The sequence below is a fragment of the Maylandia zebra genome, linkage group LG12 (assembly GCF_041146795.1).
Source record: "Maylandia zebra isolate NMK-2024a linkage group LG12, Mzebra_GT3a, whole genome shotgun sequence".
NCBI classification, from domain to species: Eukaryota; Metazoa; Chordata; class Actinopteri; order Cichliformes; family Cichlidae; genus Maylandia; species Maylandia zebra.
This window is the reverse complement of record NC_135178.1, coordinates 26,664,709-26,690,521: the sequence shown is the minus strand read 5'-3', so window position 1 is coordinate 26,690,521 and position 25,813 is coordinate 26,664,709. Positions and strand designations below refer to the sequence as shown.

The window sequence follows — 25,813 nt, the reverse complement described above, 5'->3', positions numbered from 1 at the left end:
CAGTTGTTGATTAAATTAACTTATTGCCTATTTGTCGGTCACAGCAGGCATTTTAGACAAAGACGCAACCAGTCGTAATAAGGATGTGGTGAATTTATTTAGTGGAGCTTCACCTGCCACAACAAGTCAAGGCATAACATGCAAAAAAGGAAAAAAAAAATCAAATTGCTTTCAGGTACACAGAGTGGCCACTTTTTGGAGTTTTGAATTCTCTCTGTATGATTTGTGCCTCCAATCCTCTAGAGGAAGCACTGGGGCTCTTTTTCTAAACATCTGTACCTTTAAGGAGAAGCATGAGCAAGAAAACATAATGTTTTTGACCATTGTGTGAAAATACAGAAAAACAGCTCGTCGGTGAAACTTCTAAACTAAGAAAATTAAGATGAAAAAATTCATATGCATGCACATGCAGACTGCTGGTGGAGTTTGTCAAAACCAAACAAAGGGATGTTCTTTTTTAACTCCACACATAAAAAGCAAATGTCAGCCTAAATGATTCTGTGGCAACGTTTGTGCTAATGTGCAAACAAGCATAATCCAAAACTAGAAGAATTTCAGGCAGGTTCATTCTATTATTCTGATAATATTATACTAATAAGTCTGCAGTTACTTCATTCAGGATGTAACAGAAATCTGGGGATTTATTACCTTATACTGGATATTTGTTAGTTCATGAATGACCAGCATTAATGAATTGTTTTGGGATTCTATATGGAGTTTAGTTAAAAAAATTTTTAGCATTATCTTTCATCGTCAGTTTGTAGAAAGCACAGGAAGCACGGGACGACTGGCCATCCTACCTATCAGGAAAAATATCTTAATCACAAACTCTACTGCTGTGGTTTCAGTAAAACTATTTTATGTCTAATATACATTAGCAATTTTCACCTCTCCTGGTTGTCTCCTGGGTGGAGTACAAGGCAAAAGAAACAACTTAAGGTATTCACGTGAGATAGATAGGGCATAAAATTGCTACTAGTTGGTCTCACTGGGTTAGTGTTATTGTTATTTTTCATGAAGTCTTGCTCTTCGTCCATCTTCTTCCTCTTATCCAATTCAGTATTGCAGGGGGGCTGGTGCCTATCCCATCTGGCATATGGCAAGAGGTAGGGTAGACCCTGGACAAGTCACCAACACACAGAGACAGACATCCATTCACACTCACATTCACATTTAGAGACACCACTTAACCTAACCCTGTCCTCCTGAGAAGGAAAAAAAGGATCTTCCCATTGAACGTGTGTGTGTGTGTGTGTGTGTGTGTGTGTGTGTGTGTGTGTGTGTGTGTGTGTGTGTGTGTGTGTGTGTGTGTGTGTGTTCCTGCCTCTTTGGAGCTCAAAGAGGCCACCCAAATGCATGAGATATCAACAGAAGGCCAGGAATGTCCTCTATTTAGTAGATCAGGACTTATTAAGGTTACTCAGATAATTCAAAAGATATAGGTCAAAAACAAATGTCCATTACAGAGGACATACATGAATGAGCTGGTTCTCAGGAGGCTGTGTTTGGACTTTGGGAAAAAGTCAGAGAACTCAAACAAACATGGGAAGAAAAAAGCCCCACACAGCAAGACCCCAGGCCGGATTTGAACCCAGGGCCACATCACCAAGGTGCCCCAAGTCCTGCTGTATGTCTGTAAATTACAAAAGTGAAAAGATGTAGCCCGGGGCAATTATTTTGGCTGTATGTTTTATTTTAGATGACTCTTATCTAAAATCTCTGGTTCTAGTTTGTTCTAGGCACATTTTCCACAATAAACATTACTGCTTTTGATTTACAGCTCACTGCTCTGTTTCTTCACAATCTAATACACTGCATCCCAGGCAGACAGACGAAAATAGTGACTGGCTGGAGATCATAGAGAAGGAAAAGCTGGAGAATCAGATATTTGATTCAGACACTGGTAGATACCAAAACAGAGCAAAAAGAAGCAGACAGAGACAAACCCGCAAATGAATGATCCTTTTGTTCTGCATCATCAGGCTACAGGGCAGCTTCTTATATATGTAACATATAAATATATGGGGAAAGATGTGTCAGTGTTGAGTATGTTGCATTGCCAAAAAAAAAATCACGTGTCCTTTGTTTCATATGCGTTATGATTATGAAGATTAAGCTGACATTTACCATCCATCCATCCATCCATCCATCCGAGGAACTGTCCAGCATATAATACCTCTATAGGTTTTTCCCGGGGGAGAGCACTGGATGAGTGCCAAAAGGGGGCGTTTGTATCGTGCAGCCGGAGGGGCGGGACCAAAGGTGGGTGTGTGTCTCTCAGCTGATGCGCGTATCAACCGACCGACTCCATCATCAGCATCCGACGCTGACAGCGGTCGAAGACAGCATCCTTAATATTACCGAGCCACGGCATCAACGCGGAATAATTCAGAGCCCGACCGACCAGGACTGACGTCTCTGTCTTTTGACATTATTGTTTGTTGGGGCTGCCATCTTACAAAACCGCCAAGCTGCAAAATAGTGAGTAGCCTTTGATGATGGACCGCCAGGATGCTACAATCGGTAAATCAAAGCCACTGCATGATACGTCGTCAATGTCAATGACGATCTGCATTTTAATCTCGATTCATTTTTCCCAGCCAGCGAGGGTCGTGCGCTTGTGTTTTGGCACAGGCCTAGCAAGTAATTGTTTGGGAGCGCAGTCGATTCAGGGCTTGATGCGGATGCTGCTAAAGCCGCCCTTGCCGCCCAGGGATGCAGAGAAAACGGAGAGAGGGAGTCGTGAGGGGAGGGGAATGGGGCAGAGCAGCAGACAGATAGGCAGTGTATTTTACTACTACTACTATTCACCCAAGTGGAAGTAAACCTCTAGTAAATGGCCTGAGAAAGGGAAGTGCATTGCTTGACTGCGCCCTTATCTATCTATCTATCGATCGATCGATCGATCTTTCTACTGTATGATTTTGGTTGATGTAAAAATATCCTGAATCCTACTTTGCGATTCAGAGTAGTGGGTGGCTGCAGATTATACACATATAAACATAGCTTATGTAGGCCATATCAAGGCTTCTGTGTTCGTATCCTTCTCTACAGAGTATATGCTCCTCAGAGTTCCCTGTTTATTTGGCAAACCAAGCTAAAAAATGAATGCACTCTGTTATATCAGTTTTGTGATATATTCTGCTTTCTTAGATTCAGTTTTAGATGTTGGTTCGGTTTTGTGGCTGGTTTTGTTTTCAGGGTTGTTGAATTTTATCTTTGGCCTGTACTAGACAAAATAAGTAAACTGCTAACAGGCCACAAAGAGATTCAAGTGGCACTCACCCATGGTCCCAGGTTGGACTCAGATGGTAATGTTGTTATGTTTAGCATTAGGGTTTCCACTGAGAGATGTGTGTAACATGTAGTCTTCTTTCGCCGAAAGGGACTCATAAAATGAATAGAAACCACAATCATTGCAGTGCAGTTCAGGTCACTTCAAAATAACATCTTTCATATATGTGCTTTTCTTAAAACTGTTTTAGAGACATGTCAATTCCACTTTATGGTAATTTCATTATAGTTTGTGTTGCTGCTGAATTGTACACCATCGCCCTTCTTTTATTGTAGAAATAGTAGAAACTGACTGTGACTACAGTAAATGGGAAGGGTATTTACAGGCCTCTCTGATAGACTGGAGTCCTAATTGCATAACATGCAAAAAAGAAAAAAAAAACACATTTACCTTGGAGTATTTAAGATGTATTATTGGTGGATGATTGCAAATAAATTTGCTGTTAATCAAATATTCAACAGCCTGAGCTGTTGCACTGTTTACCCGGTGGATAAACCAGGCTTAAGTATAGTGATGTAGGTCCGCAGAAGTAAAAACTACATCTTCTACAATGATGCAAAGTTATTCCAGAGCTGATATCCAACTGCTTTAATTGGGCGTACCTAATAAACTGGCCACATTAACAGGAATACACTTTGTGCAAAGTTTACACAGTCCTGCAATAAGAACATTTTTGCAGCAGTTTTGATGTTGAGATTCCAAAATAAAGATGTTGGAGATAAGTTGACAAGTGGTGATATTTGTGTTGGTTTGTGCCACACTACAGATGTTCTCAATGTTCTCAACAGGTCCTTTTCCTGTTTACATGCTCCAAAATGTACTGAGCATAACATCATTAGCTTTATACCCAATGAATTCCATATAAGCCCAGTTTGGATGCTGTGATTTTTCTCAGATGCCCACTATAGAAAATAACCTTCTATACAATGCACTGGTTACCATCTATATGTGTGATTAGTGTTTACAGTATTTCTACACAGCTCCACCCTAAACCCACTCTATCTGGATTTCTGTGATTCCTGGTGTTTCATTTCTATCACAGTTGCTTAGAAAGAGGTCTGACAGGAAAGTATAATAGACCACAAACATCATCACATGTACATGTCAAGTTCTTTTATAGTTTTTTTTAATGGGTTAAGTGAGATGTTGTTTTATGTTGCAATATTGTTCCATTATTTTTATACATTGTGTAGGAGTGATGTCTGAGGAGGAAGCAAAGGGAAAAAATCAGGGAATGAAACTACATCTATCTGATGCAAAGCAAACAAAAAAGAATAATTGTGAGCTTTCCTCAAAAAAAGAGGCTGTGATTGTTGCAGGGCTGGGTTTTTTTTGCACTGTATTCCTGGATTTGTGACCATAGAAAAAGGGAAAACAAACAAGCTAACAAAACAAACAAACAATAGACACATACCCTCATCCTCCAGCTCAGTGATGCTAATGGACACCAAATCTGCATAGTCCGTGTTTTGTATTGGACTGGTATAAGTGACCTGTTCACACTATATCTTATAACTTATGAACATAAACAAAAAAGTCTGAAATTAGTTTGAGAATTTTCACTTTTACTTAGAACATGTTTACAGAGATTAGTGTTGTGATTTCATCATCAAGCTGGAGAAAGTCTTATTTTTATGTTTTATTTTTTCCCTCACTATGCACAGAGTTGTCCAGACTTATCTATCTGACCCTTTTCATTTTTATCATGGTGGGAGGACCACGCTGCCCCTGTATGTGGGCTGGAATCTCTTCTGCAGTTGTTATTGTATAACTAGTCATTATGCAATTACAATATTGTATAACTCCTTTCGTTTTTCTGTGTTCCTCTAGTGTGTGTGCCCCCACTACCTGCATTAGGTTGTGATGACCCACACTACTTCCAAATGTATCTGTGACCCTCCCCAATCCTGACTCCTAACCTCTAATCCTGACCTTTGACCCCCACTATGGGCAGTGTTGGCAGTGGGGTGGCAGGAGAGCAGGAGTTTGCCATGAAGTCTGTGGGCACGAGGACCACCCTGCCCCGAGCACCTCCTCTCTCTCGCCGTTGCCCTGCTGATCGCAGCTGCAGCGCAGAGCGGCTGCCACGCCCCCCGGCGACTATATCAGACGGGACGGCCTCTAGCGATGAACGAGGGAGTGTTAGTATCGGGACTGGGACCTGTACCGGGACTGACCGACCCACCGAAACAGCCTCCTCCACCAACACTGAATGCACCATGACAGCCCCGTCCAACAACAACCAGTTGGACTGTGGCAACGGAGCGGGCAGGAGGGAGTGGGAGAGGCAGCGTGAGAGGGGGAGAGACAGGGACCGGGACCGAGACTGGGACCGGGAGAGGTTAGAGAGGGAACGAGAGAGGGAGAGGAACCGGGAGAGGGAGCGGGAAAGAGTGGAGAGGGAGAGGCTGGAACGTGAGAGGGAACGCGAGAGGGAGCGAGCCAGAGAGCGGGAACGAGAGAGGATTGAAAGGGAGAAGATAGAAAGGGAGAGAGAGCGCGAGAGAGAGAGGGAGAGGGAGCGAGAAAGAGAGAGGCTGGAGAACGAGAGGATGGAAAGAGAGCGAGAGAGGGAAATGCAGGCTGCAGGTTTAGATGTTTGTGGGAACATTGTGGGTCGAGGGGCCAGTGAGAAGAGCAGTGTTGGGATGAGCCAACACCAGCACAGAGAGATGGCAGCCGTCAGAGCCGACAGCGAGAACAATCCAGCCGGCCATAACCACAACCCTCCAAACCACAACCCGCCCAAGATCATGCCTGTGTCAGGAAAACTTGAACAGGTACTTCACACACAGCAGGTCAGCACCTTCAGAGAGGGATTCAAAACAAATCTATTGGGTTACAAGTTAGCAAGAACGGGAAATTATATTTATTTTTGTGACTCTTCTGGAGCTTTTTCCCCCAGAACATTTGTGCATTTCACACAGCTTTAAATTGTTAGCCGAATGTAAATTATTGCAATGAATCACTCTGAGGAGAAAGTTTTAAACACCACTGATTTACATGATACTCTTATATTAAGACTATAAAACATTAGATTTCATTTTTTCCAAGTATGTTTTAACTCAAACTTCCTTTTTTTTCTCATTATTTTATTAAGAAACAGTGTAAACAGTTCATCTTTTCTATGTTGTTTTCCAAAATCTTCAGAATAAAGCACCATCTTTCCACAAACTGTTTCTTTGCTGAGGTTTTTGTGGAGAGCTACTAACACAAAGCAATTTTTTTTTTTAAAAGATGGCAACTTTATTTGGATGTCAAAGATTATTGAAGCTGTATATTAACGTTCACACGCAATAACTTTTAAAAAGCATGAGCTCTGTAAAATGATCTCGTGTTTTTCGTGAGATCTGCTTAGGCTGCTGCCCCCATGACCTGGTCCCGGATAAGCGGAAGATGATGGATGGATGGAGATCTGTAAAAACAGATAGTTATAGTAACCATCAAAAACATATACTTGAGGAATATAATGCATGCCACGTGAAAAATGAGTATTAGTAGGAAGAAATAAATTCAAAAACTATTGTTTTAAGTGGTTTTAAATACATAAAACTTTACATAATATCAGGTTCAGCATTCAAATACATAATATCATCATTTTATTGCTGAAATTTGTACTTTGTTTTACTTTTGTCTGTAAACTGTAGCTCATATGGCTCACATTTTTTTTGACTGTCATTCTTCTGTCCCTCTTCTTGTCTTTCACAGGCAATGCAGAACAACTCAGGCCTTGTGCGTCCTTCTGCATTCAAGCCAGTGGTGCCCAAGAGCTTCCACTCCATGCAGAATCTGGTAGGCCAGGCAGGAGGGGCTGGAAATGAGGGAAAGCATGAGGGAAGGAGTGAAGGGTTCAGCGAGGGCAGAGTAGGCAGGAGAGGCAGGGATGGAGGAGGAGGTGAGTCAGGAGAGGTCCCAGAAGCCCTGCTCCTTGATCAGGACAGCCCAGTGAGGGTTAGCAGAAGTGATGGAGGGGGAACTGGTAATGAAGTGGTTCAGGGAGGCATGTCCGATTCAGGGAGAAACTCCCTGACCAGTCTGCCCACCTACACGGGCTCAGGGTCTGGTTGTGGACCCCCAGCAGTCCTGGGGCCTCTCAGTGCTTCTACCAGCCACATCAACAGATTGGGCATGGTTGGAGCCGCTGCAGGCCTAGAGAAGCTGGAGAAGCCTGGCTACCAGGTGCAGCCATCATCCATGCTTGCTTTGTCTAAGACTAAATGGGCCCTGCTCTTATCATATTTGATGTACCGTGATGTGTTTCTCACCTTCAGAATGGGATCAGCGCCTCAGACAGCGGCCGGTCCTCCTCAGGAAAGAGCTCTTCGTCCTATCAGAGGCTGAGCCACCTGAGTGACGCTCCAGCACCTCTACGCCCCTCTCCCTCCTCAGATGACATCATCCAGGACCTCGAGGATCGCTTGTGGGAGAAAGAGCAAGAGGTCAGAGCCCGCTCAAAAATATCTGACACATGTTAGCATTTAAAGGGCTATTTCACCTCAGACATGAGTTTGTTTTGATTTACATTCTCAGATTTCTTTTCCAAAAGGGCTACCACACCAGTACATTTGAGATTAATGACATTTGAATTTTTGTACACAGAACATTGTAATTAAAAACATAGAGAAAAGACGTGAGATCATTCCTTTGCTTTAATCAAATGTGACTTAGGTTGGCCCATTGTATTTGGATGAAACTAAACTGTATCATTCCCAAACTGTTAATAATTATTATTATTATTATTTACCCTATAAATAATGTGATATAATTGATGCAACAATGTGAACATGGCCACATAGGTGAAAATTGTAAAGATTAAGATTTGGATTTGCTTTAAACACCTGAGAATTAAATCTGTCACATTTTACAAATACTACATTCCTCACACATAAAGTTTACTGCCTTCCTACAGTCTGATAGAGTTTCCACTTCCATATGCTGCTTTCCTTTCATCAGGTGCAGCATATGCGCAGAAACCTGGACCAAAGTGAGGCAGCGATCATTCAGGTGTTTGAGGAGAAGCAACGTGTCTGGGAGCGACAGATGGATGAGCTGAGACAAAACTATGCCTCACGTCTGCAGCAGGTGACTTCATTGCAAACTTTCATGCAAAATAATGTTAAGGTGCATTTGCACTTTGTTTTCTTTACTCCAAACGAAAATGATGGAAAGTTTATTAAAGAAATTCTCTGTCAGATTAGTAAGACTACAGAAATTGCATTATATGAAAATGTATTAGGATAGGTTCAAGTGATGGTTATAAAAGAATTTCTATTACAGTTTAAAAACCTTTAGAAAAGCTACATGTGAAGTAGATGTAAGCTTTTAAATGGTTAATATGGCACTCAAGAAATAAGAAAATATAGCTAAAATCCAGTATATTATAAAAAGCATTTAAACACTATACATGTTCTAAACTTTCATAGCTTAATGTATCAGCGTATGTTATTAACTTGTCTAATCATACACTGGTCTTCCAAGTGTAGATATGTTCAAAGCTTGCATTTTCATCTGCAGGTTACCCGTCGTGCTCAGCGTTCCCAGACTGCCCTGCAGGCCCAGATAACCCGTCTGTCCCAGGACAAAAGGAGGCTCCAGGAGGAGATGGCGGCTCTGTTGGCCCAGAGAGAGGAGCTGGAGAGAAAATGTTTGGATTACAGGAAGGAGCAGGCTGACATCTTGCCTCGTCTGGAGGAGACCAAATGGGAGGTGAGATGTGAGGACATGTCGAGATGTTGGGATTGATGAGTACTCAGAATATGTGCATGTGCGTGGGAAATTAACTTTGCTGTGTAATTTTAAAAGTGGTCAAACAGGTTGTGATTCTTTATTTAAAAAATAAGACTTTTTTCTGAAGGAAAAGCACATGTTGACGCCTTGTGTTTGATTTTAAAAGAGGGATTATTGCTTATTCTGTGAAAATCTACTTAAGTGATCTACATAGAATATTGACTTATCAAATTATTATTTTTAAACTACTGGGTGAGGTGATAAGAAAGAAAACTGTCGCCAAATATGTTCAAAGTATGAAGGTCACAAATATTTTGTCCCCAAACTGAAATGAAAAATGGTTCAACCTGTTGCAAAAGAACCAAGGAAACCTTCATATACTGTAATAGTAACTGAGGACCAAGATAAAGGCATATCGCAGCCTGAATACAACATTTTTATCAGTGAAAGTTTACCAAAAGGCATTTTGACCAGTCTCAATAATTTAAAAGGAATACCTTTTGGACAGCTAAGACAAATTAAGGTCCTTGGATTAAGTCACATTAGCTGTAAAAGTCCCCACTATGCTGATTTATAAGTTGTGTGATGAGGTGTCTTGATGAACACGAAATCAGAGTTGTCAATCACAGATCATGGCTTCATCAAACAGTGCTGCTCTCCAGAGACCTGGTATGAGTCTTGATCTTTATGGAAAACAGTGTAAAGTTACAGTTTGGAGAAGGTACAGCTGAACTTCAGAGCAGTTTTCTCAGACAGTCAAACCATCAGATAGTAAGTATGGAACGCCCATTAAGTGCCACAGAAAGCATTTGATTGGACAGTTAATCTCAAAAGGGTGCAGTACACTCTGTTAGGTTAAAGGTTTCAGTATTTTTGGCGATGCTATTTTGCAATGCAAGTGCTGATGCAGAGGTGTTTTAAGTTCTGTTTATGTTTGTTTGTCGGTTAGCAGGACTACATCAAAAACCAAAAGTCATTAAAGTTAGAAAATTGGACCACAGCACTTTCTTGTATTAGTTCAAATAAATGTTTACACAGAAAATCAAATGCGGGACGTCTTTTTCTTTTTTTTAATTGAAGTTTTGCATGTATGCAATCTGTCTGTATGAAATGAGATAGGGAGCACATTTACAAAATACCTCTCACTGTCTAACCTTCCTGTGGCAGGTGTGCCAGAAAGCAGGAGAGATCTCCTTGCTGAAGCAGCAGCTGAGGGAAAGTCAGGCTGAAGTGACCCAGCGAGCTGGAGAGATGGTGGCCCTGAGAGGCCAGCTAAAGGAGCTCAATGCCCAGCTGAGGGAACGGGAGGAGGTCATGCTGGGCCTGAAGGACTCCTACAGCAGCAAGAGTGTGGAGCTGGAGAAGTGTGAGGGAGAGCTGAGGAGGACTCTGTCTGAGGTAGGTTTTCAGTCACACCTGAGGACTAAACAATAACGATTACAAATAACAGAAAGCAAAATCATATGAATACTTTATATTAGATTAGATTAGATGAAACTTTATTAATCCCTCGGGTGGGTTCCTCCAGGAAATTCAGTTTCCAGTAGCACAGCACCGACAGAAGTTGCATGTTACAGATACAATAAGGGGAATGAGAGTAAGGATATAAGCATAAATATACCATATATACATATATAAATACAGAATATATAATATGGATAAATAGGATTGCACATTTGAGTGAATATATTGCACAGTGATTATTGCAAATGGTAAATGGCCTGTATTTGTATAGCGCTTTACTTAGTCCCTACGGACCCCAAAGGGCTTTACACTACATTCAGTCATCCACCCATTCACACACACATTCACACACTGGTGATGGCAAGCTACATTACCATCAAGTCGAATATAAGAAAAAAATATTGCAAATATTGCACAGTGTAAAAAAACACTACAGCTGAGATGTTCCTGCCCTCCTTTGTCCCCCTGTTACCCCTCCAGTGAGGAGTTAAACAGTCTGACTGTGTGACAAAGGAGTTTTTAAGTCTGTTGCTTTTTGACTTTCTGGAGAAGCAACCTGTCGCTGAATAGGCTCCTCTGATTGTTTACGACCGTGTGCAGAGGATGCCCAGCATTGTCCATAATGTCCAGCAGTTTCTTTAATGTCCTTTTCTCTGCCACTGTCACCAGAGTATATAAACATATAAATCAATCATTCATTAATATATTACATAAAAAATAATAGTAGCTGATTAAACTGAATTGGTCTCATAAAATATGCCATAGCTTCCCCTGTATAAAAAATTCAGCACAGTCATATTTAATATATTAGTTGCAATATGTTCGTAAGGGTTTGTAATTGAATTAATGAGTCCAACACTGGTTCAGTGTACCTGCTGAAGCTCTGAATCAACAGACACCAAACAGCACAGATGGATATTCAGAATTTTATGCACATAAATGTAATCAAGATTCAAGATTACTGAATCAAGATTCACTTAATCTCAGACAAGATATCAAACTACAGATGAAAGTTCGTCTATGCGGCTAAATATATTTACAAGATAAATTTAAGTGTTCATTTTAATTAATATGTATTGCATTCTCTATATAAATATAAACATATATATAAACAATAAGCAAAATGTCATAATTACAGGCCTAAAGATCATTATCCAGGCCTTTGATAACATACTTCCCATTCTTTACATTTACTGCCATCATTATGTGATGCCAGCATGAGCTTTCTATGTTACTGTAAAATAATAATAAAACATTATCTCATGACCCGTGGCCCACTTGTTTGGTGCAGGTTGAAAATTAAGACAATCGAAACAATCGAAGCCCAGATTTTGCATTTGGTGGAGACAGCTGGCTGCTTCAGGGTCCACAAAAAGTGCAACACGGTGCCGCTCGCACTCCGAAGCAGTCGGGAAACAATTTACAACAAGTGAGATTGCCGGATTGGGATGTTTACCACCAAATCTAGATTGTTGTGTGTTTAATCCTCAAAATCCTTTGGAGGGATTTCAAAAACTTGGCAAGGAGACTAGGACAAATTGGGGATTGGGCAACATTATATATAACAGCTGCAACATTTTTTTCCTTTTGTGCTGAATGAGCTCGTAATCAGCTTACACACATAGAGTAAAATGTCTGTGTACCTTGGTTATTTTTTAGTTAAGGAGGCGTGTTTACATTTTTTTGAAATAAAACATATACATGTGTCCTATGCTAAAGCACACATAGATTGAGTTCAAATAAGGTTTCCTATAATAGCTGTTACCTTTTCCTTTCTGCAGGTAACCATCCTTAGAGAGAAGCTGGGTGTATTTGAAGCGGAGGTGCTAAGTTTAAAACGGGCTCTGAGTGAGGTGAGCAGAGGGGCAGAAGTTGTTGTGAGCCCTAACTTGGCTGCTGCAGGGCTGCTGCCTCCATGGGGAGGTGTCCACTGCCCACGAAACCCAAATGAGCCCTCAACAAACTCCCTCACCCCCACGTCTGACACCCTGCTAAGCCTTCAGAGTGATGAAGCCAAAGCCCAAAGGCAGGAAGCTCAGAGACAAGAGAGGCAACAACGCGAAGAAGCTCAGTGGCGTGACGTGCAGCAACGGCAAGACCCGCACGTTCCGCAGGACCTTCAGATGCGTCAGGATGCCCAAATCCGACCAGAGGCCCAACTCCGCCAGGAGGCACAGCTGCGCCAAGAGGCTCACCTGCGTCATGAAGCCCAGATCCGTCAAGAGGTCCAACTACGCCAAGAAGCGCAGCTGCGTCAAGAAGCGCAGCTCCGTCAGGAGGCCCAACTTCGTCATGAGGCTCAAATGCGTCAAGAGGCCCAGCTACGTCACGAGTCCCAACTCTGCCAGGATGGTCACCAGCCACAGAGGGTCCAGGAGGGTCACTGGGATGAAGCGGGGGAGCTGCGTAGGCAGCTAGAGCAGTTGCAGGCTGCATTACGGCTGGAGCGACAGCAACGGGAACGTCAGGCCCTCAACTTCGACCAGGAGCGCCACACCTGGCAGGACGAGAAGGAGCGGGTTTTGAAATACCAGGCACAGCTGCAGCTCAGCTATGTGGAAACACTGCAGAAGAACCAGGCCTTGGAAAAACGTATGAGCCAGCTGGGAGCTAAACAAACCACAACCACCACCACCACCACTGTTACCACTATCACAACTACTTCCCCCACCTCCTCTAATTCTCCACCTCCGCCGCCACCAGCTCTCTCATCTCTGTCTCCTCAGCCTCTGCCGTCTCTCTCTGGCCCTATCGCCCTCACCCTCTCTCCACCTTGTGAAGACCAAAAGGGCCCTCCTTCCCTCCACCAGCTTGCGCCTCCCTGGGCAGGACCCTCACGCCTGGAGAGGATCGAGTCAACTGAGATATAGAGACACCTCCATGGAGGAAATTCTCCATTTCGCACCATTCACAGTGACCAAGGCCTCTCACACAAAGCCACTTCAGCATACAGTAGAAAAACAATTCAGTCTACAATAGAATAAACCAGTACAGTCTGACATACTTTTCAAAGCAACCATAGACACAAAGCAGCAACAGGAGCCGACTGTTAAAATGCAACAAGAACAAAGTCATCTCAACAGGATCTTAACAACACGAATCATTATCGATGATATTTTCAAGCTCCTAAGCAGCCTTTCTATCACTAGTTGCTAATTGCAGCATCCAACATAATCAGTGTTCATGAAAAGTGTGCCACGCTAACGGATGGCAGCAAAACAAAATATTAAATGACGGTGTTTAGATTACAGCGCTAAAACACGAGTCATTTAATGCCAATGCTAGAAAAGGACCAAGACAATCAGGGATATTGTCAGAAACGATCAACAGGAATATAATGTGGTATTTATTCATTGTAAGTCTGTGTCACTGGTTATGTAAAAGTAGAATTAGTGGTCAGAGTGTGTGATGTTAACATTTTTGGCCAGAGAGCGCCTTACTCCAGTCTTTCCAGCATGTGTATGCTGGGAACAGTTAGTGGTGGGGGGGGGGGGGGGGGAATCAAGTGTGATGATTTCAGCGCTTTAATCGCGACATTAATTATCAGCAAACCAGTCAAACAGAAGTGTGGCTGGACTATTTAATTTGTAATCCCAGCAGTTAGTAACGTCAGCGGTCTCGCAGACTGATTCAGTTTATTTCAAGTCATTTCATGCACAGGGTCCAACACACATGGCCCATTTAAACACATTATTAAGACCAACAGAGTTTATATTTTCTACAAATTGAATTTAAATAGATATGTTTAGCAGATAATCAGCCCCAAATGCAGGCAGAACAGGTTTCAGGACACAGGAGAACGTGGTTCACCTTCGCTCCAGTATTCCTGCGGTGACTAACAATGAACACCAGGGGTCACTGGAGAGCTTTCACCGCTCCGCTAGCAGATGATGTGAATGGAAGCACACAATTTGAATTTGGTTATTATGATAATTGTGTCATTCACAGCCAAGACATCTGTCAAAGCAGTACTTATCCCCAAAGTTAAAATTTTTATAGAATGTATGATAATCTAGAAAGAAATACTTATAATAGTTATAGATTGTACATTTTTGTGTACGAGAGAAAGCGAGAGCGTGTGCGAGCGAGTGCGTGCATGTGTGTAAACATATGAAAGGCTTCAGCTTATGAGATTGAGGATAGAGGGACTAGTGGCAATAGAGCAAGTGAAGATATAATATAAGCAAAGGGGGATTTTCTCTACAGTAACATGTACATCAAAGCTTGTGAGACTTACATTTCAAACTGAGGAGGTGTGTTTATGCTGGAAAGTCTTACTTTCTTCTGTATATTTCGTTTCGATAAAGCAGGGGATAAGGAAGTGAAAAAAAATCAGACGAGTGGAGAGTCTGCCCCTTTAAAGGGAGAATTCAGGCTAACTGCACTATGTAGTTTCCTACACACAAGTTATGATGTACAGTAGACTCAGATGTGAATATCATGGCTTTTATATGTGTTGTTATGCCAGCATACAAAGATGTTGCTCAAGAATATTAACTTATCTCTAAGGTATTATATAGTATTATCATCTTTATTACTGTTATTATATTATGGTGAACTGACAGAGAAAAAAAATATGTGCCATTTGAGCTTTCCTTTATGTGGTTTTTGTTTTTGTTTGTTTTTTAACTGTGTAGATAGCCTATCGGCCTACCATGATGGTGCAATCATAGCAACCCTGTCCAAAAATGATGTTCCTTTTTGATGTAGGTGATAAATGTAGTTACAGTATTGCATTGTTTAGAGAACAAAATGCCACCGATTTTATACATATTTCCAATTTATTGTTTGCATTTATGTTACTAGTACTGCTCTGGCTTGATTCAAACCCACCTCTTTGTTAAATTCAGCAGAACTAATAAAGATATGTGAATAATTCAACCCTTTTAGTTCTTCAGTTGTTCTTATGTTTAAGACTAAACATTTGACTCTGGAAATCAAGTTTGAAAAATCTGACCAAAAGAAATATTTTTATATAATGATATAATGATATATGAAATTATTATTATTACGCTCTGAGTTAGCACCTCAGAGCAAAAAGGCTGCGTGTTTAAATTCAAATTTATCAGGATAAATTTGTATGTGCTCTCTGTCCCTCATTCTGGGTACCCCTGTTTACATCACCATCCACATATATGTATGTTCTAAATTGGCCATAGGTGTGGATGTGAACATAAGCTAGTGTCTGTCTCGCGCCCCAAAGAAAGCTGCTGTCGAGACAGATGATGGGTGGATGGAAGTTGTTACATTGTCTCTTAAAGCAGTGGTTTCCCATTCATTCCCCTCAGATTATTTACAAAGTAGAAGGAGATCAAAAAAAATATCAGTCATTTTTTTTCTTTATACTTCTAAAAACCTCTAAAAAGCATTCAACTTACCGGCCACTTTGTCAGACACACCTGCAATTTAGGCATGCAGGTGCATCCTGAAGATTAAACTGTCCATCAGAATAGGGAAGAAAGGTGACTGAAGTTTGTTGTTTGTAGTAGTCGATCTGGTCTGCCTCCTGCAAAACCTGCTGGGCAACTGCGATTTGCCCACACAAACATCTCTACGGTTTACAGAAAATGGTCTGTAAATCAACCATTCTAAGTAGAAATGCCTTGTGCCAAAGGTCAGAGGAGAATGGCCAGACTGTCTGAAGATAAGAGGAAGGAAACAGCAACTCCAATAACTACTTGTTACAACCAAGGTATACAGAAAAGCATGTCTGAATGCACAATTATCCTTGAAGCAGGTGGAGTACAGCAGCAGAAGACCACAAGTATAACTCATGTGAGCTAAGACTCACCAAAATTCAGTGACAAAAGATTGTAAACTGTTGCCTGGTCAGATGAGTCTCAGTTTCTGCTGTGAATTGTAGATGGTAGAGTCTAGATTTTGTAAACAAGCTAAACATTCTGCCTTGTATCAAATGTTGAGTATTGTTGCAGATTGTGTCCATCCCTTTATCACCACAATGTACCCATTTTCTGATAGCTGCTTTCAGCAGGATAACTTCACAAAGCACATCTCATGTCAAATTGGTTTCTTGAACATGACAATGAGTTCCCTGTACTCAAATGGCCTCAGCAGTCACCAGATGTCAATCCACCTTTGGAATGTGGTGGAATGGGAGATTCACACCAAAGCTGTGGTTCCTGCAGTAATTGCATGATGCCATCATATCATTATGGTCCAAAATCTCTGAGGAATGTTTCCAGCACCTTGTTGAAGCTATACTTTGAAGAATTTCTGCAGTTCTGAAGGCAAAAGGGGGTCCAACCCAATGTTAGCAAAGTGTACCTAATAATATGGCCAGTTAGTATACATTATAGTAAGGCAGTGCATTAATTCGCAGGCTTATTTTTTGTATGTAAGATCTAAATCTGCAACATAAAGCAGACAGCAACTGTCACAGTATATAGAAGCACAATGTGAATGTGCTTAAGTAAAAGCAACTAAGTAATAGAGCCAGTACCCTAAGCTTATAACGTAGAATGTAGATACTATAAGGTGTGAAATTAAATTATGGAAAGGTATAATAGTGAGCAAAAAAAATAACAACCCTCAAACAAAAGAAGTCTGGGTTCATCCCTCTGAACATTATGTATCCAATTGAAATATCCTTGAAATGAAGTAGGCTGCAGCTTTTACAGATGAGCAACTCTGCTGACCTTCATATAGAGGATGCAATATGTGAAAGGGACAAGATGGACACAGAGCACTTTTAGATGGAAAATGCAGAGGCCTTGCCATTATTATTTCATGGATATAAGGTAAAAAAAAAATAATTAATTACAACATCTCACCATTAGCAGAATAGAATAGAATAGCCCTTTACTGTCATTGTACATGTACAACAAAATTATGGATCAGAGGTCCATACTCAGTTATTGACATTTGTATGTAGAGTTTTCTAATATTTTAGGTTTAAATATAGAAAAATAAGTATCTATGTTATCTATGATTACATTTGCATAATTTTCAAATACTGGAATCTCAGGATCGAAAAAAAATCTTCTCTTTGAAATCTACTTTTAACACACTGGAGTCAAAGGTTTTTCACAGAATATTTTGAATGTCTGTTCATGACCCAACAAATCAGGGAGCACTGTTATTAAACTGAAAACTATCATTTTCCATCTATTTTTAAGGGGAAAAAATTAATTTAATCAGGACATAAATTATACAAAATAAAGTGTAAATAACACTGGAAGGTTAAATGTATTGTGCCACTGATGTGGATCATTTTTTGCCATGAGGAGAAAAAAGTCACTATGACAAATGACCTTTAAAAATGTACTGGGAAGTTCCACTGATTCTTTACTGGCAGAAAGGTATAGCAAAACAACAAACTTAACTGTGGCAGTGTTTTGAATGTTTTCTACCTGCGTAGGATGTAGTTAGTAACACCTCGAGTAGTTAGTACATTGGATGGATAGCCTGATAGAAGAGTTCGTGGTTGGCAAAAAAAACAAAAAAAGAAAACAACCTCAAACTCAAAAAGAGTGCATAAAAAATTAAAAAGATTGTAATTGTCTGTAGTGGCTTCTTTAAGTACAAACTATGGCAAGAAACACATAAGTATTAATGAACAGGCAGCTAAATCCACTCAAAATCTGCTTACTAATAATGTACTTTGTTGACGAAATTTGAAGTATGTCCCTTACAGCGTGCTGTAGCTCAGCCGGCTAAGCTATGTAGCTGTTTTGTGGCTAATAACAGATCGCTGCTAGTAGCTTTTTTCCTAATGATTAGACACGCAAAATAAAGACTCAAAGCGGGAAAGTGTCAGCAACCAAGCAAAGTGAGTTAATTTTCATTGGTTTAGTTTGCTGTGGAAATGTTAACACTGTCAGTCTCACCCAAGTTTAAATATTAGCTCATTGTTAGCTGTTTGTTAGAATACAGCTGAATTCATAACAGATTTTACATGTAACCAAGTAGTTTTCAGTTACATGTAAAATCTATTTTACAAGTCTATTCTAACCAAAAGCTGCAGCGATACGTTTGACAGTGTCCCTGAAACGATTGCGTTCTTGTTCAGTCATTAATAGCTTTGTATTAAAAATATCCTTAAGTGGTGAAAAAGTGGCGATGTTCTCGGTTTAGTTATTTTCCTACAAGAAACGGAGAGACATTGATTTGTCTGTTTTAGATCATACATTGAAAACAATCAGAATAGTTGTTGATAACTGTTTTTGACTCAGCTATCGGTGAGCTGTTATTAATTCTGATTGTTTCGACTGTCTTAATAATGATTGTACGAGTTGAAGTTATTTATCCACTAAACGTCTGGTCAGAGAGAGGAAAAAAAATCATACATCATTATTTATCAGTACCACAGACGTTCAGTTCAAGTCAGTTCCGTTTATAAAGCGCTAAATCAAAACAAAAGTTGTCTTAAGACGCATTGTATTGTAAGATAAAAACCCTGCAATAATACAGAGAAATCAGAGAAAACCCCAACAATCATATGACCCCCTATGAGAAAGGGCTTTGGCGACAGTGGGAAGGAAAACTTCCCGTTTAACAGGAAGAAACCTCAGTGGAACCAGTCAGAATCAGAATACTTGATTAATCTCAGAGAGGGGCAGCCATTTGCCATGACCTGTTGGGGTTGAGTTGATGAACATAGGACAAAAACACGCTGTGGAAGAGAGACAGAGGTTAATAATAATTAATAATTAAATGCAGATAGGTCTATTAACACATAGTGAGTGAAAAAGGTGACTGAAGAAGAAACGCTGAATGTATCATGGAAATCCCCCAGCAGCCTAGACCTGCAGCGTAACTCAAGTTCAAGGTTCTTTATTTGTCACATGCATAGTTATACAAGTATAACACACAGTGAAATGTAACCTGACATGCTCCTTGGGGGGGGGGTAGAGAAAGAACATTATATATATATAGTATATACATTAGGTGAATGTGCAGTAGTAGCAGCAAGCAAGCAGGGAGGATAACTAAGGAAGGATTTAGTCACCTGATCCAAACCTAACTATATGCTTTATCAAAAAGGAAAGTTTTAAGCCTAATCTTAATAGTAGAAAGGATGTATGTCTCCCTAATCCAAACTGGAAGCTGGTTCCACAGAAGAGGGGCCTGAAAGCTGAAGGCTGTGTCTCCCATTATAATGTACAGTGATGTAAGACAGAGAAGCCGTTTGATGGAGAAGTATAGAGAAGGTCAAAACGATCTGCACTCATAGTCCACGTGGACTATGATGTTTGGACAAGAGTAAGAGTAGTTATATCAGATTAACAGGTCAGGTTGAGCTGTTTGAAGAGGTAAGGCTGAGATCCTTTGGACATGTGCAGAGGAAGGATAGTGGATACACTGCACAAAGTATGCTGAAGATGGAGCTTCCACAAAGGATGAAAAGAGGAAGACCACAGACAAGGTTCTTGATGTAATAAAATAGCTCATGCAGAGGGTTGGCGTGATAGTGAAGGATGCTAGAGATGGGGTGACATGCAGGCACGTGGTCCAGCATACAACCTCTAAAGCAGGGGTCCCCAATCCCAGTCCACGAGGGCCGGTGTCCCTGCAGGTTTTAGATCTCACCCTGGGTCAACACACCTGAATCACATGATTAGTTCATTACCAGGCCTCTGGTAATGAACTTCACGACAGCTGAGACGGTAATTTATCCATTTAAATCAGCTGTGATGGATCAAGGACACATCTAAAACCTGCAGGGACACTGGCCCTCGTGAACTGGGATTGGGGACCCCTGCTCTAAAGGGAGCAGTTGAAAGAAGATGAAGAAGGAGAAATGTTTGGCTTTCCCTTTAATAAATTAATTAACTGCTAAATCATGTGTCTTATTGTTAACTGACTAATGATTTCAGTCCTATCTTGGAGGCAGTCAGAAATGAATTATTGAATTCAATTGAAATACAGCTCAAACATATGTGCAAATCAGGGTCTTTCCTCTTCATCGTAATAAATACTTACTGTATAATAATATTGTTGGGAATTGCAATGACGTATGACTTTAAATGTTAAATAGCCTGTGCTTAAAGAACAAACACGTCCTGTTGTGCTTATTGTTAGTGCATGCAAAGTTCAGGCTCTTTCGCTAAATGTCCATTTTATGTTATTATAATGAAAAATTAAGCTCAGGTCATTCAACTTAGTGTTAAAAATCGTTATTGAGAGATGATTATGAGATGGAAGTGTAAACACAGCAAATATATGTTTACCTTCTGAGTTGGGGTTCATGAGCTCTATTCACTAAATGGCCCATTTTGCTGTGACCTATAAGTTTTGTGTAAGTGACGTCAGAAAACGTTCATAACTACAAACTGTTTCTCTTTACAGATTGGAGAGTATGGTTGTGAATCTCTGCTTGCCACATTTTCACACGACAGCTCATTGTAACAAGGTGAGATATATTTTATAGACCTGCCACATAAAGGTACCCTCCCCTCCCCTCCTTTCTTTTTTTTATTTAACTATTTTATTTTTTGTTTTTTAAAGTCCAAGAAAAGGCTTGATATGTTTTTAGATAAGCAGTTCAAAGCAGCGCAGACAGACGCAAAATGACACAGGAAGTGGAGGACAGTAATGTAAAAATAAAAATAAATAAAAAACCGGTGGGATAAAGTGCTGTGTGGGAGACTGAATCACAACCGTCCTTGTGTTCTTTTCATTGGTATTTTTTAATCCGATCATGGCTGTCTTTTTCATCACACTCAGAGGATTAAAAAAATGAATGTTATCACCTTCAAGAAAACAGTTTCTTTGTTTTTTTTACTCCACATGTGCCTTATTTATGTCTTTTACATGGCTTGTTCTCATTTCATATGAGCTTTCCATGTTTAACCTTGTGATGACTCTCTCATGAGCATGTGAGGCATGTGTACTGTAATTGTTTTCAAATTTTCTCATATCTGCTGTCAGTTCGATTCAGTTTTATTTCTATGGTGCTAAATCATGACAGTCGCCTCAAGAAGCAGTCAATCCTACATTACTATAACATAATGTAGCTTTTCTCTGTACATTTTCAATTTCAAGCTTTCCCTGAAAAACACTGACACCAGTTTAATTTTCTTCTCCAGCTGTGTGCAGATGGCTATGATGTCACAAATCTTGTATCAGCTGACCCTGCCCTCCGCAGACGTGGCTTTAAGCTGGAATATTTCCTTCGTCCACCTGTACAGGTAAGATTTCACTGTCATACTTTGGAACTTGACACTCAGCATTTTTTCCTAAAATGTGTATATGTCTCATTAAATAATAGGTACCAGTAGAAGTAGTATTTGGTACTGAAAAAAGTACCACTACCTTTTATTTAAATAATAACCGCTTGAAAACAGGGAATTTGGGGAAAATGTGCAGGTCAGGAAGACACTGAGGAAGAGTAGCTATTCTATCTCATGTATTATATTTTATCTATGGTTTTTTGTTTGTTTTGTCATCTTTTTGACTGTATTTTTGTTTCCAAACATTAATTATGTAGAGTATTATGTTGATGGGGCTGAACACGGATATCCAACTGTAAAGTTTATTTTTATTCTTGTTACAAGCTTAAGATTTGAACCCCTTTAAACCAGAATGCAGTAGGTGTTCTAAAGAGGTCTTAATATGCTTCCTTTTCCTTAAGTCTGTTATATAATCTCTTTTGTTCATTTGAAAGCTGTGCAGGTTATTTTTTTCCTCATAGAAAACACCGCTCACTGACTGAGCACCCAAAGTGTATTTGTAACATAAGCCAAAAATGCAACAAAAGGGTAAAAAGCCAAAAATGGCATTCAAAAGGAAAGTCAGATTTACTAAATGTGCATACACACCTGCATGTATTGTTCCCTTCATGAATCACGCTTCAATAGGAAATGTGTGTTCAGCCTCTTTGTGCATAGAAATCGAGATTAGTAGTTCTTACCATCATGTTTTTCTCTGGCAGCGATGGTACATTTGTATGTTTAAAGCAGTCAGTTTAAACAAAAACTTTCCCACATTGTTGCAATGAACTGTGGTATTCTCCACTGTGGGATGTCATATGATAGTTTAACTTTCCTGAATATGATTTATTTATTTGAGTTTTTATGGAGAACATATCCTGTATTTTGATGAGGATTCATAATGCATTGTAAGAGTCACATTTAAAAAAAAACTAGGTATGATTATTATAGTAATGTGTTTATATCCATACCTTAAACATTTTTCTTCTGTTCCTTCAAGGTGACATTGAAGTTTGGTTTCCAGGTGGAGCTGTGTAGGGTGGATGTTGAGTTGTGGCCCTGGGGTATGGACAGGGGACAGGCTTGCAAGAAACTGGAGATCAGCACCAGTTCTGATCCGTTACCTTCTACAGGCACCAAAGATTTTCCACAAAAGAAACAGATACAGGCGAAAGATCAGAATGCAGCGAATAGACGAGAACTTCGAAACCACGAGAGTAAATCTCAACAGAGTAACAGCCACCAGTGGAGTCTTCAGGCCCAGCAGTGGAGTGAAGTGACTCCAGGTGAGCCTCAGAAAAGAGGCTGCATGTTCAAACATCAGACAAACACGGAATCCAGCAATTCTGAGCCAGAGTTTAAACTGGTGGCTCGTTGCGAACTAAAGGAGGAAACCAAAGTCTGTTTCACACGTTCAAATTTTTGCCCCAGGGCCCCGTTTCTGTCCTCGCCTCCTCCACAACCTGCAAACTGTCTGCAAGAGGAGCTATGGAGCCGAGGTTTGCTCTCGCTCGGGGCTGTGACAAAGCTTCGTGTAACCATGCCTTATGGTGGTGCAGCATCATCTCTGGGGCTGAAATCTTTGACTGTGTGGGGACAACCTGCTCGCAGCTGCTCTGCAGAAGAAGTGGAGAGGATCAAAAAAGTCCACGAGGCCAGTGAAAGACGGCTACAACAGCCTGCATTTTTTGCACCTCCTATCAGACAAAGCAAACAGGGACTGCAAGAACCTCCAAGGTATTTGTGTAATTTCAAAAGTAGTAGAACTAATTATCGGGCTGTCACATCTATACTGTTGGTTTTATAGATTATGTAAGTATTGATGTGTGCCAATATGTCGTTTACTTTGGTAGTCATTCCATCCCAGAAGAATTCCTTGATCCACTCACACAGGAAGTGATGATGCTCCCTATGCTGCTGCCCAGTGGTGTATCAGTGGACAACTCCACTCTGGAAGAGTACCAGAAGAGGGAAGCCACGTGGGGTAGACCCCCAAATGACCCTTTCACCGGTGTACCATTCACTTCAACTTCCCAACCTCTTCCTAACCCCCAACTGAAAAGTCGCATTGACCACTTCCTGTTGCAGAAAGGAATGACGAGGAGGGATGGGATGTTGGGGAGAGGAGTTACAGGAGACAATACACAGGCCTCAAGACTTCTAGCCTCCAAAGTACACGAACATTCTCAGAGCTCTCTGTGCCTCAGTAAAAGCTCAAACAGTGGTGCTGCTGAATATAATGCTGACACCAGAATCACAAACAGGACTGTGAAGATAGAAGATGCAGGGTCAGGACCTTTGTCAGATAATAAAAATCACACATCTGATGCTGAGCCTTTAAGTACAGGTAATAAATCAGCATTAGACAGGAGAAAGAAACGAGATCTAAGTGATATTTCCAAAGAATCCAAGGACACATTGACACCTGAGAGGGAACTCCAAACAAAAAAACTAAAAAGTGATGCAGTTTCTGGTGAGTATAACATGTAAACATACAAACCAGGGGTGTCAAACATAAGGCCCAGGGACCAGAATTGGCCCAATCCAGCCAATTGGATGGCTTTTGGAACATGTAGTTAAACTTCTTTTCTGGAGTTTTACTGGTTTGGCCCATTTAAGATCAAAGTATGTGGACCGACATCTAAAATGAGTTTGACATCCCTGATCTAAACCATATCCATGCCATTTTTTCAGTTTGTCTTGATTGTTGACTTCTCTGCTGTCTTCACGTTTGCTTCCTCATTGTGCACCTTCAGTTCCGAGCTGCAGCTCCCACGAGCAGCGTTTATCTGCTAGTCTGGATGAGGCCCTCTTCTCTGCCCTGCAGGGCCGGCCCTCCTTCACTTCAAATTTGCCCCAGAAGCGGGTTAGTCCTGACTCTGAAACGCTGAATACCACCCAACAGCGCCAGAATTCAGGCTTCCTGAGCAGTTCTACAGGTAGGATTTGCACCCTCTGATACATTTGAGTAAATACTATTCCCTAAGTATATGACTGTTGAAATATAATAAAGAAATCTGGAGAAGTTGTTTAGAAATCTTGCTTTTGGTGTAGTCAGTTTTGATTCATGTCAGTTAGAAATAAAACAGAGGTGTGAAACCATACATAGAAATTTTTCCGACCACTTCACTGCTGCTTACCTCTGAATAACTCAATTTTGCGTTATTACAGTGGAGAAAAAAATACTGAAAAAACAAACCTTGAGCCTATGTTCAAGTTTAAAGCGCCAGTGAAGTGGGAGAAATGCAAGTGTTCAGTTTTACTTGATACATTTGTAACATAAGAACCAGATGTCTATTGTTTCCCTGCTGATCATTGCCACAAAAGAGAAAACAAACATGGTGTTAAATTTCTAGAGTGCTGTCACGCTTTCTCATTCAATGCTTAACCAGAGTTGCATTTACATTCTTTAAATGTTTTTCTGTATTGCTCTCCCTTTGTAAAGCACTCTGAGTGACCTTATATCCAAATCAGTTTGACTTCATTTAAATTGGTTTAATATAATAAGCAGTGCCCCAAATGCTACCTGGCTACAGAACATTGCTTAAAATTTTATGGCAGAAGTATTTAAAGTTTGTTTGAAATTAAGTGAGTATTAAGTGATTCTCCCTCGCCCCATCTTTGCTTAATAGGTGAGAAGATGTGCTCTGCATGTTGCTGTTCTGTGTCCCTTTACTCCACCTCAGCATCATCCGTCTACCGTCTGAGCTGTGGTCACTTGCTCTGCCGCGCCTGCGTGCAGAAGGAAGCCAATCCTCTGAGGTCGGCCACTACATCAACATCCAATCGTATTGTGTGCCCAACCTGCCAACATCCCACCCCACGTGCCCTCATCACACGGGTGCATCACTAACATAGCATAAGAATCCAACCGACACTTACAAATTGAAGACATGATTGTATTCCAGATGTTTAAGTAAAAAGAAAAAATTTGCAACTGGAAATTCAGGATTTTATTTATGGACCGTTAACTTTTCTTGACAGTACCTTATTACCCTTTTTGTAAGCATGACATCTTTACACTGTAAGTCTATTTGTCACGTTATAACTACTGTTTTCACAACCACTCCTGTTAAATTGTCTGTTTCTCATTTGTTGTTTTATTGTATTATTTTGTATATTTTTGCTCACGTGGATTAAAGATACCTCAGATCTA

General features: G+C 40.6%; 2 protein-coding genes across 5 annotated transcripts; both read left to right on the top strand.

Moving 5' to 3' along the window:
* Positions 1-2,277: 2,277 nt before the first annotated feature.
* Positions 2,278-15,367, top strand: lzts3b (leucine zipper, putative tumor suppressor family member 3b). 4 transcript variants are annotated; one of them, XM_076890965.1, is made up of 8 exons: positions 2,278-2,481; positions 5,250-6,075; positions 7,004-7,474; positions 7,567-7,734; positions 8,249-8,377; positions 8,810-9,001; positions 10,190-10,420; positions 12,268-15,367. In XM_076890965.1, exons 2-8 carry the CDS (start codon positions 5,287-5,289, stop codon positions 13,354-13,356), a joined length of 3,069 nt encoding a protein of 1,022 aa, XP_076747080.1. In that variant the 5' UTR covers positions 2,278-2,481; positions 5,250-5,286; the 3' UTR covers positions 13,357-15,367. The 4 variants fall into 4 exon arrangements, with proteins under 4 accessions (XP_076747080.1, XP_076747078.1, XP_076747079.1 ...); XM_076890963.1 differs by having other exon boundaries at positions 5,126-6,075; XM_076890964.1 differs by having other exon boundaries at positions 2,278-2,523.
* Positions 15,368-18,137: 2,770 nt separating this feature from the next.
* Positions 18,138-25,813, top strand: ubox5 (U-box domain containing 5). Its single transcript, XM_004547146.3, has 7 exons — positions 18,138-18,275; positions 20,795-20,858; positions 21,535-21,636; positions 22,658-23,394; positions 23,511-24,130; positions 24,414-24,596; positions 25,290-25,813. The coding sequence occupies exons 2-7, from the start codon at positions 20,805-20,807 to the stop codon at positions 25,508-25,510; spliced, it is 1,917 nt and encodes a 638-aa protein (XP_004547203.2). The 5' UTR covers positions 18,138-18,275; positions 20,795-20,804; the 3' UTR covers positions 25,511-25,813.

Bases quoted from the DNA above. Each gene is read 5' to 3' on its own strand.
- lzts3b (XM_076890963.1), top strand. From the start codon at position 5,242: ATGGGCAGTGTTGGCAGTGGGGTGGCAGGAGAGCAGGAGTTTGCCATG. The intron at 9,002-10,189 runs GTGAGATGTGAG...TTCCTGTGGCAG, and splicing joins TGGAGGAGACCAAATGGGAG to GTGTGCCAGAAAGCAGGAGA. The intron at 10,421-12,267 runs GTAGGTTTTCAG...TCCTTTCTGCAG, and splicing joins TGAGGAGGACTCTGTCTGAG to GTAACCATCCTTAGAGAGAA.
- ubox5 (XM_004547146.3), top strand. From the start codon at position 20,805: ATGGTTGTGAATCTCTGCTTGCCACATTTTCACACGACAGCTCATTGT. The intron at 20,859-21,534 runs GTGAGATATATT...TTTCTTCTCCAG, and splicing joins CGACAGCTCATTGTAACAAG to CTGTGTGCAGATGGCTATGA. The intron at 24,597-25,289 runs GTAGGATTTGCA...TTTGCTTAATAG, and splicing joins CTTCCTGAGCAGTTCTACAG to GTGAGAAGATGTGCTCTGCA.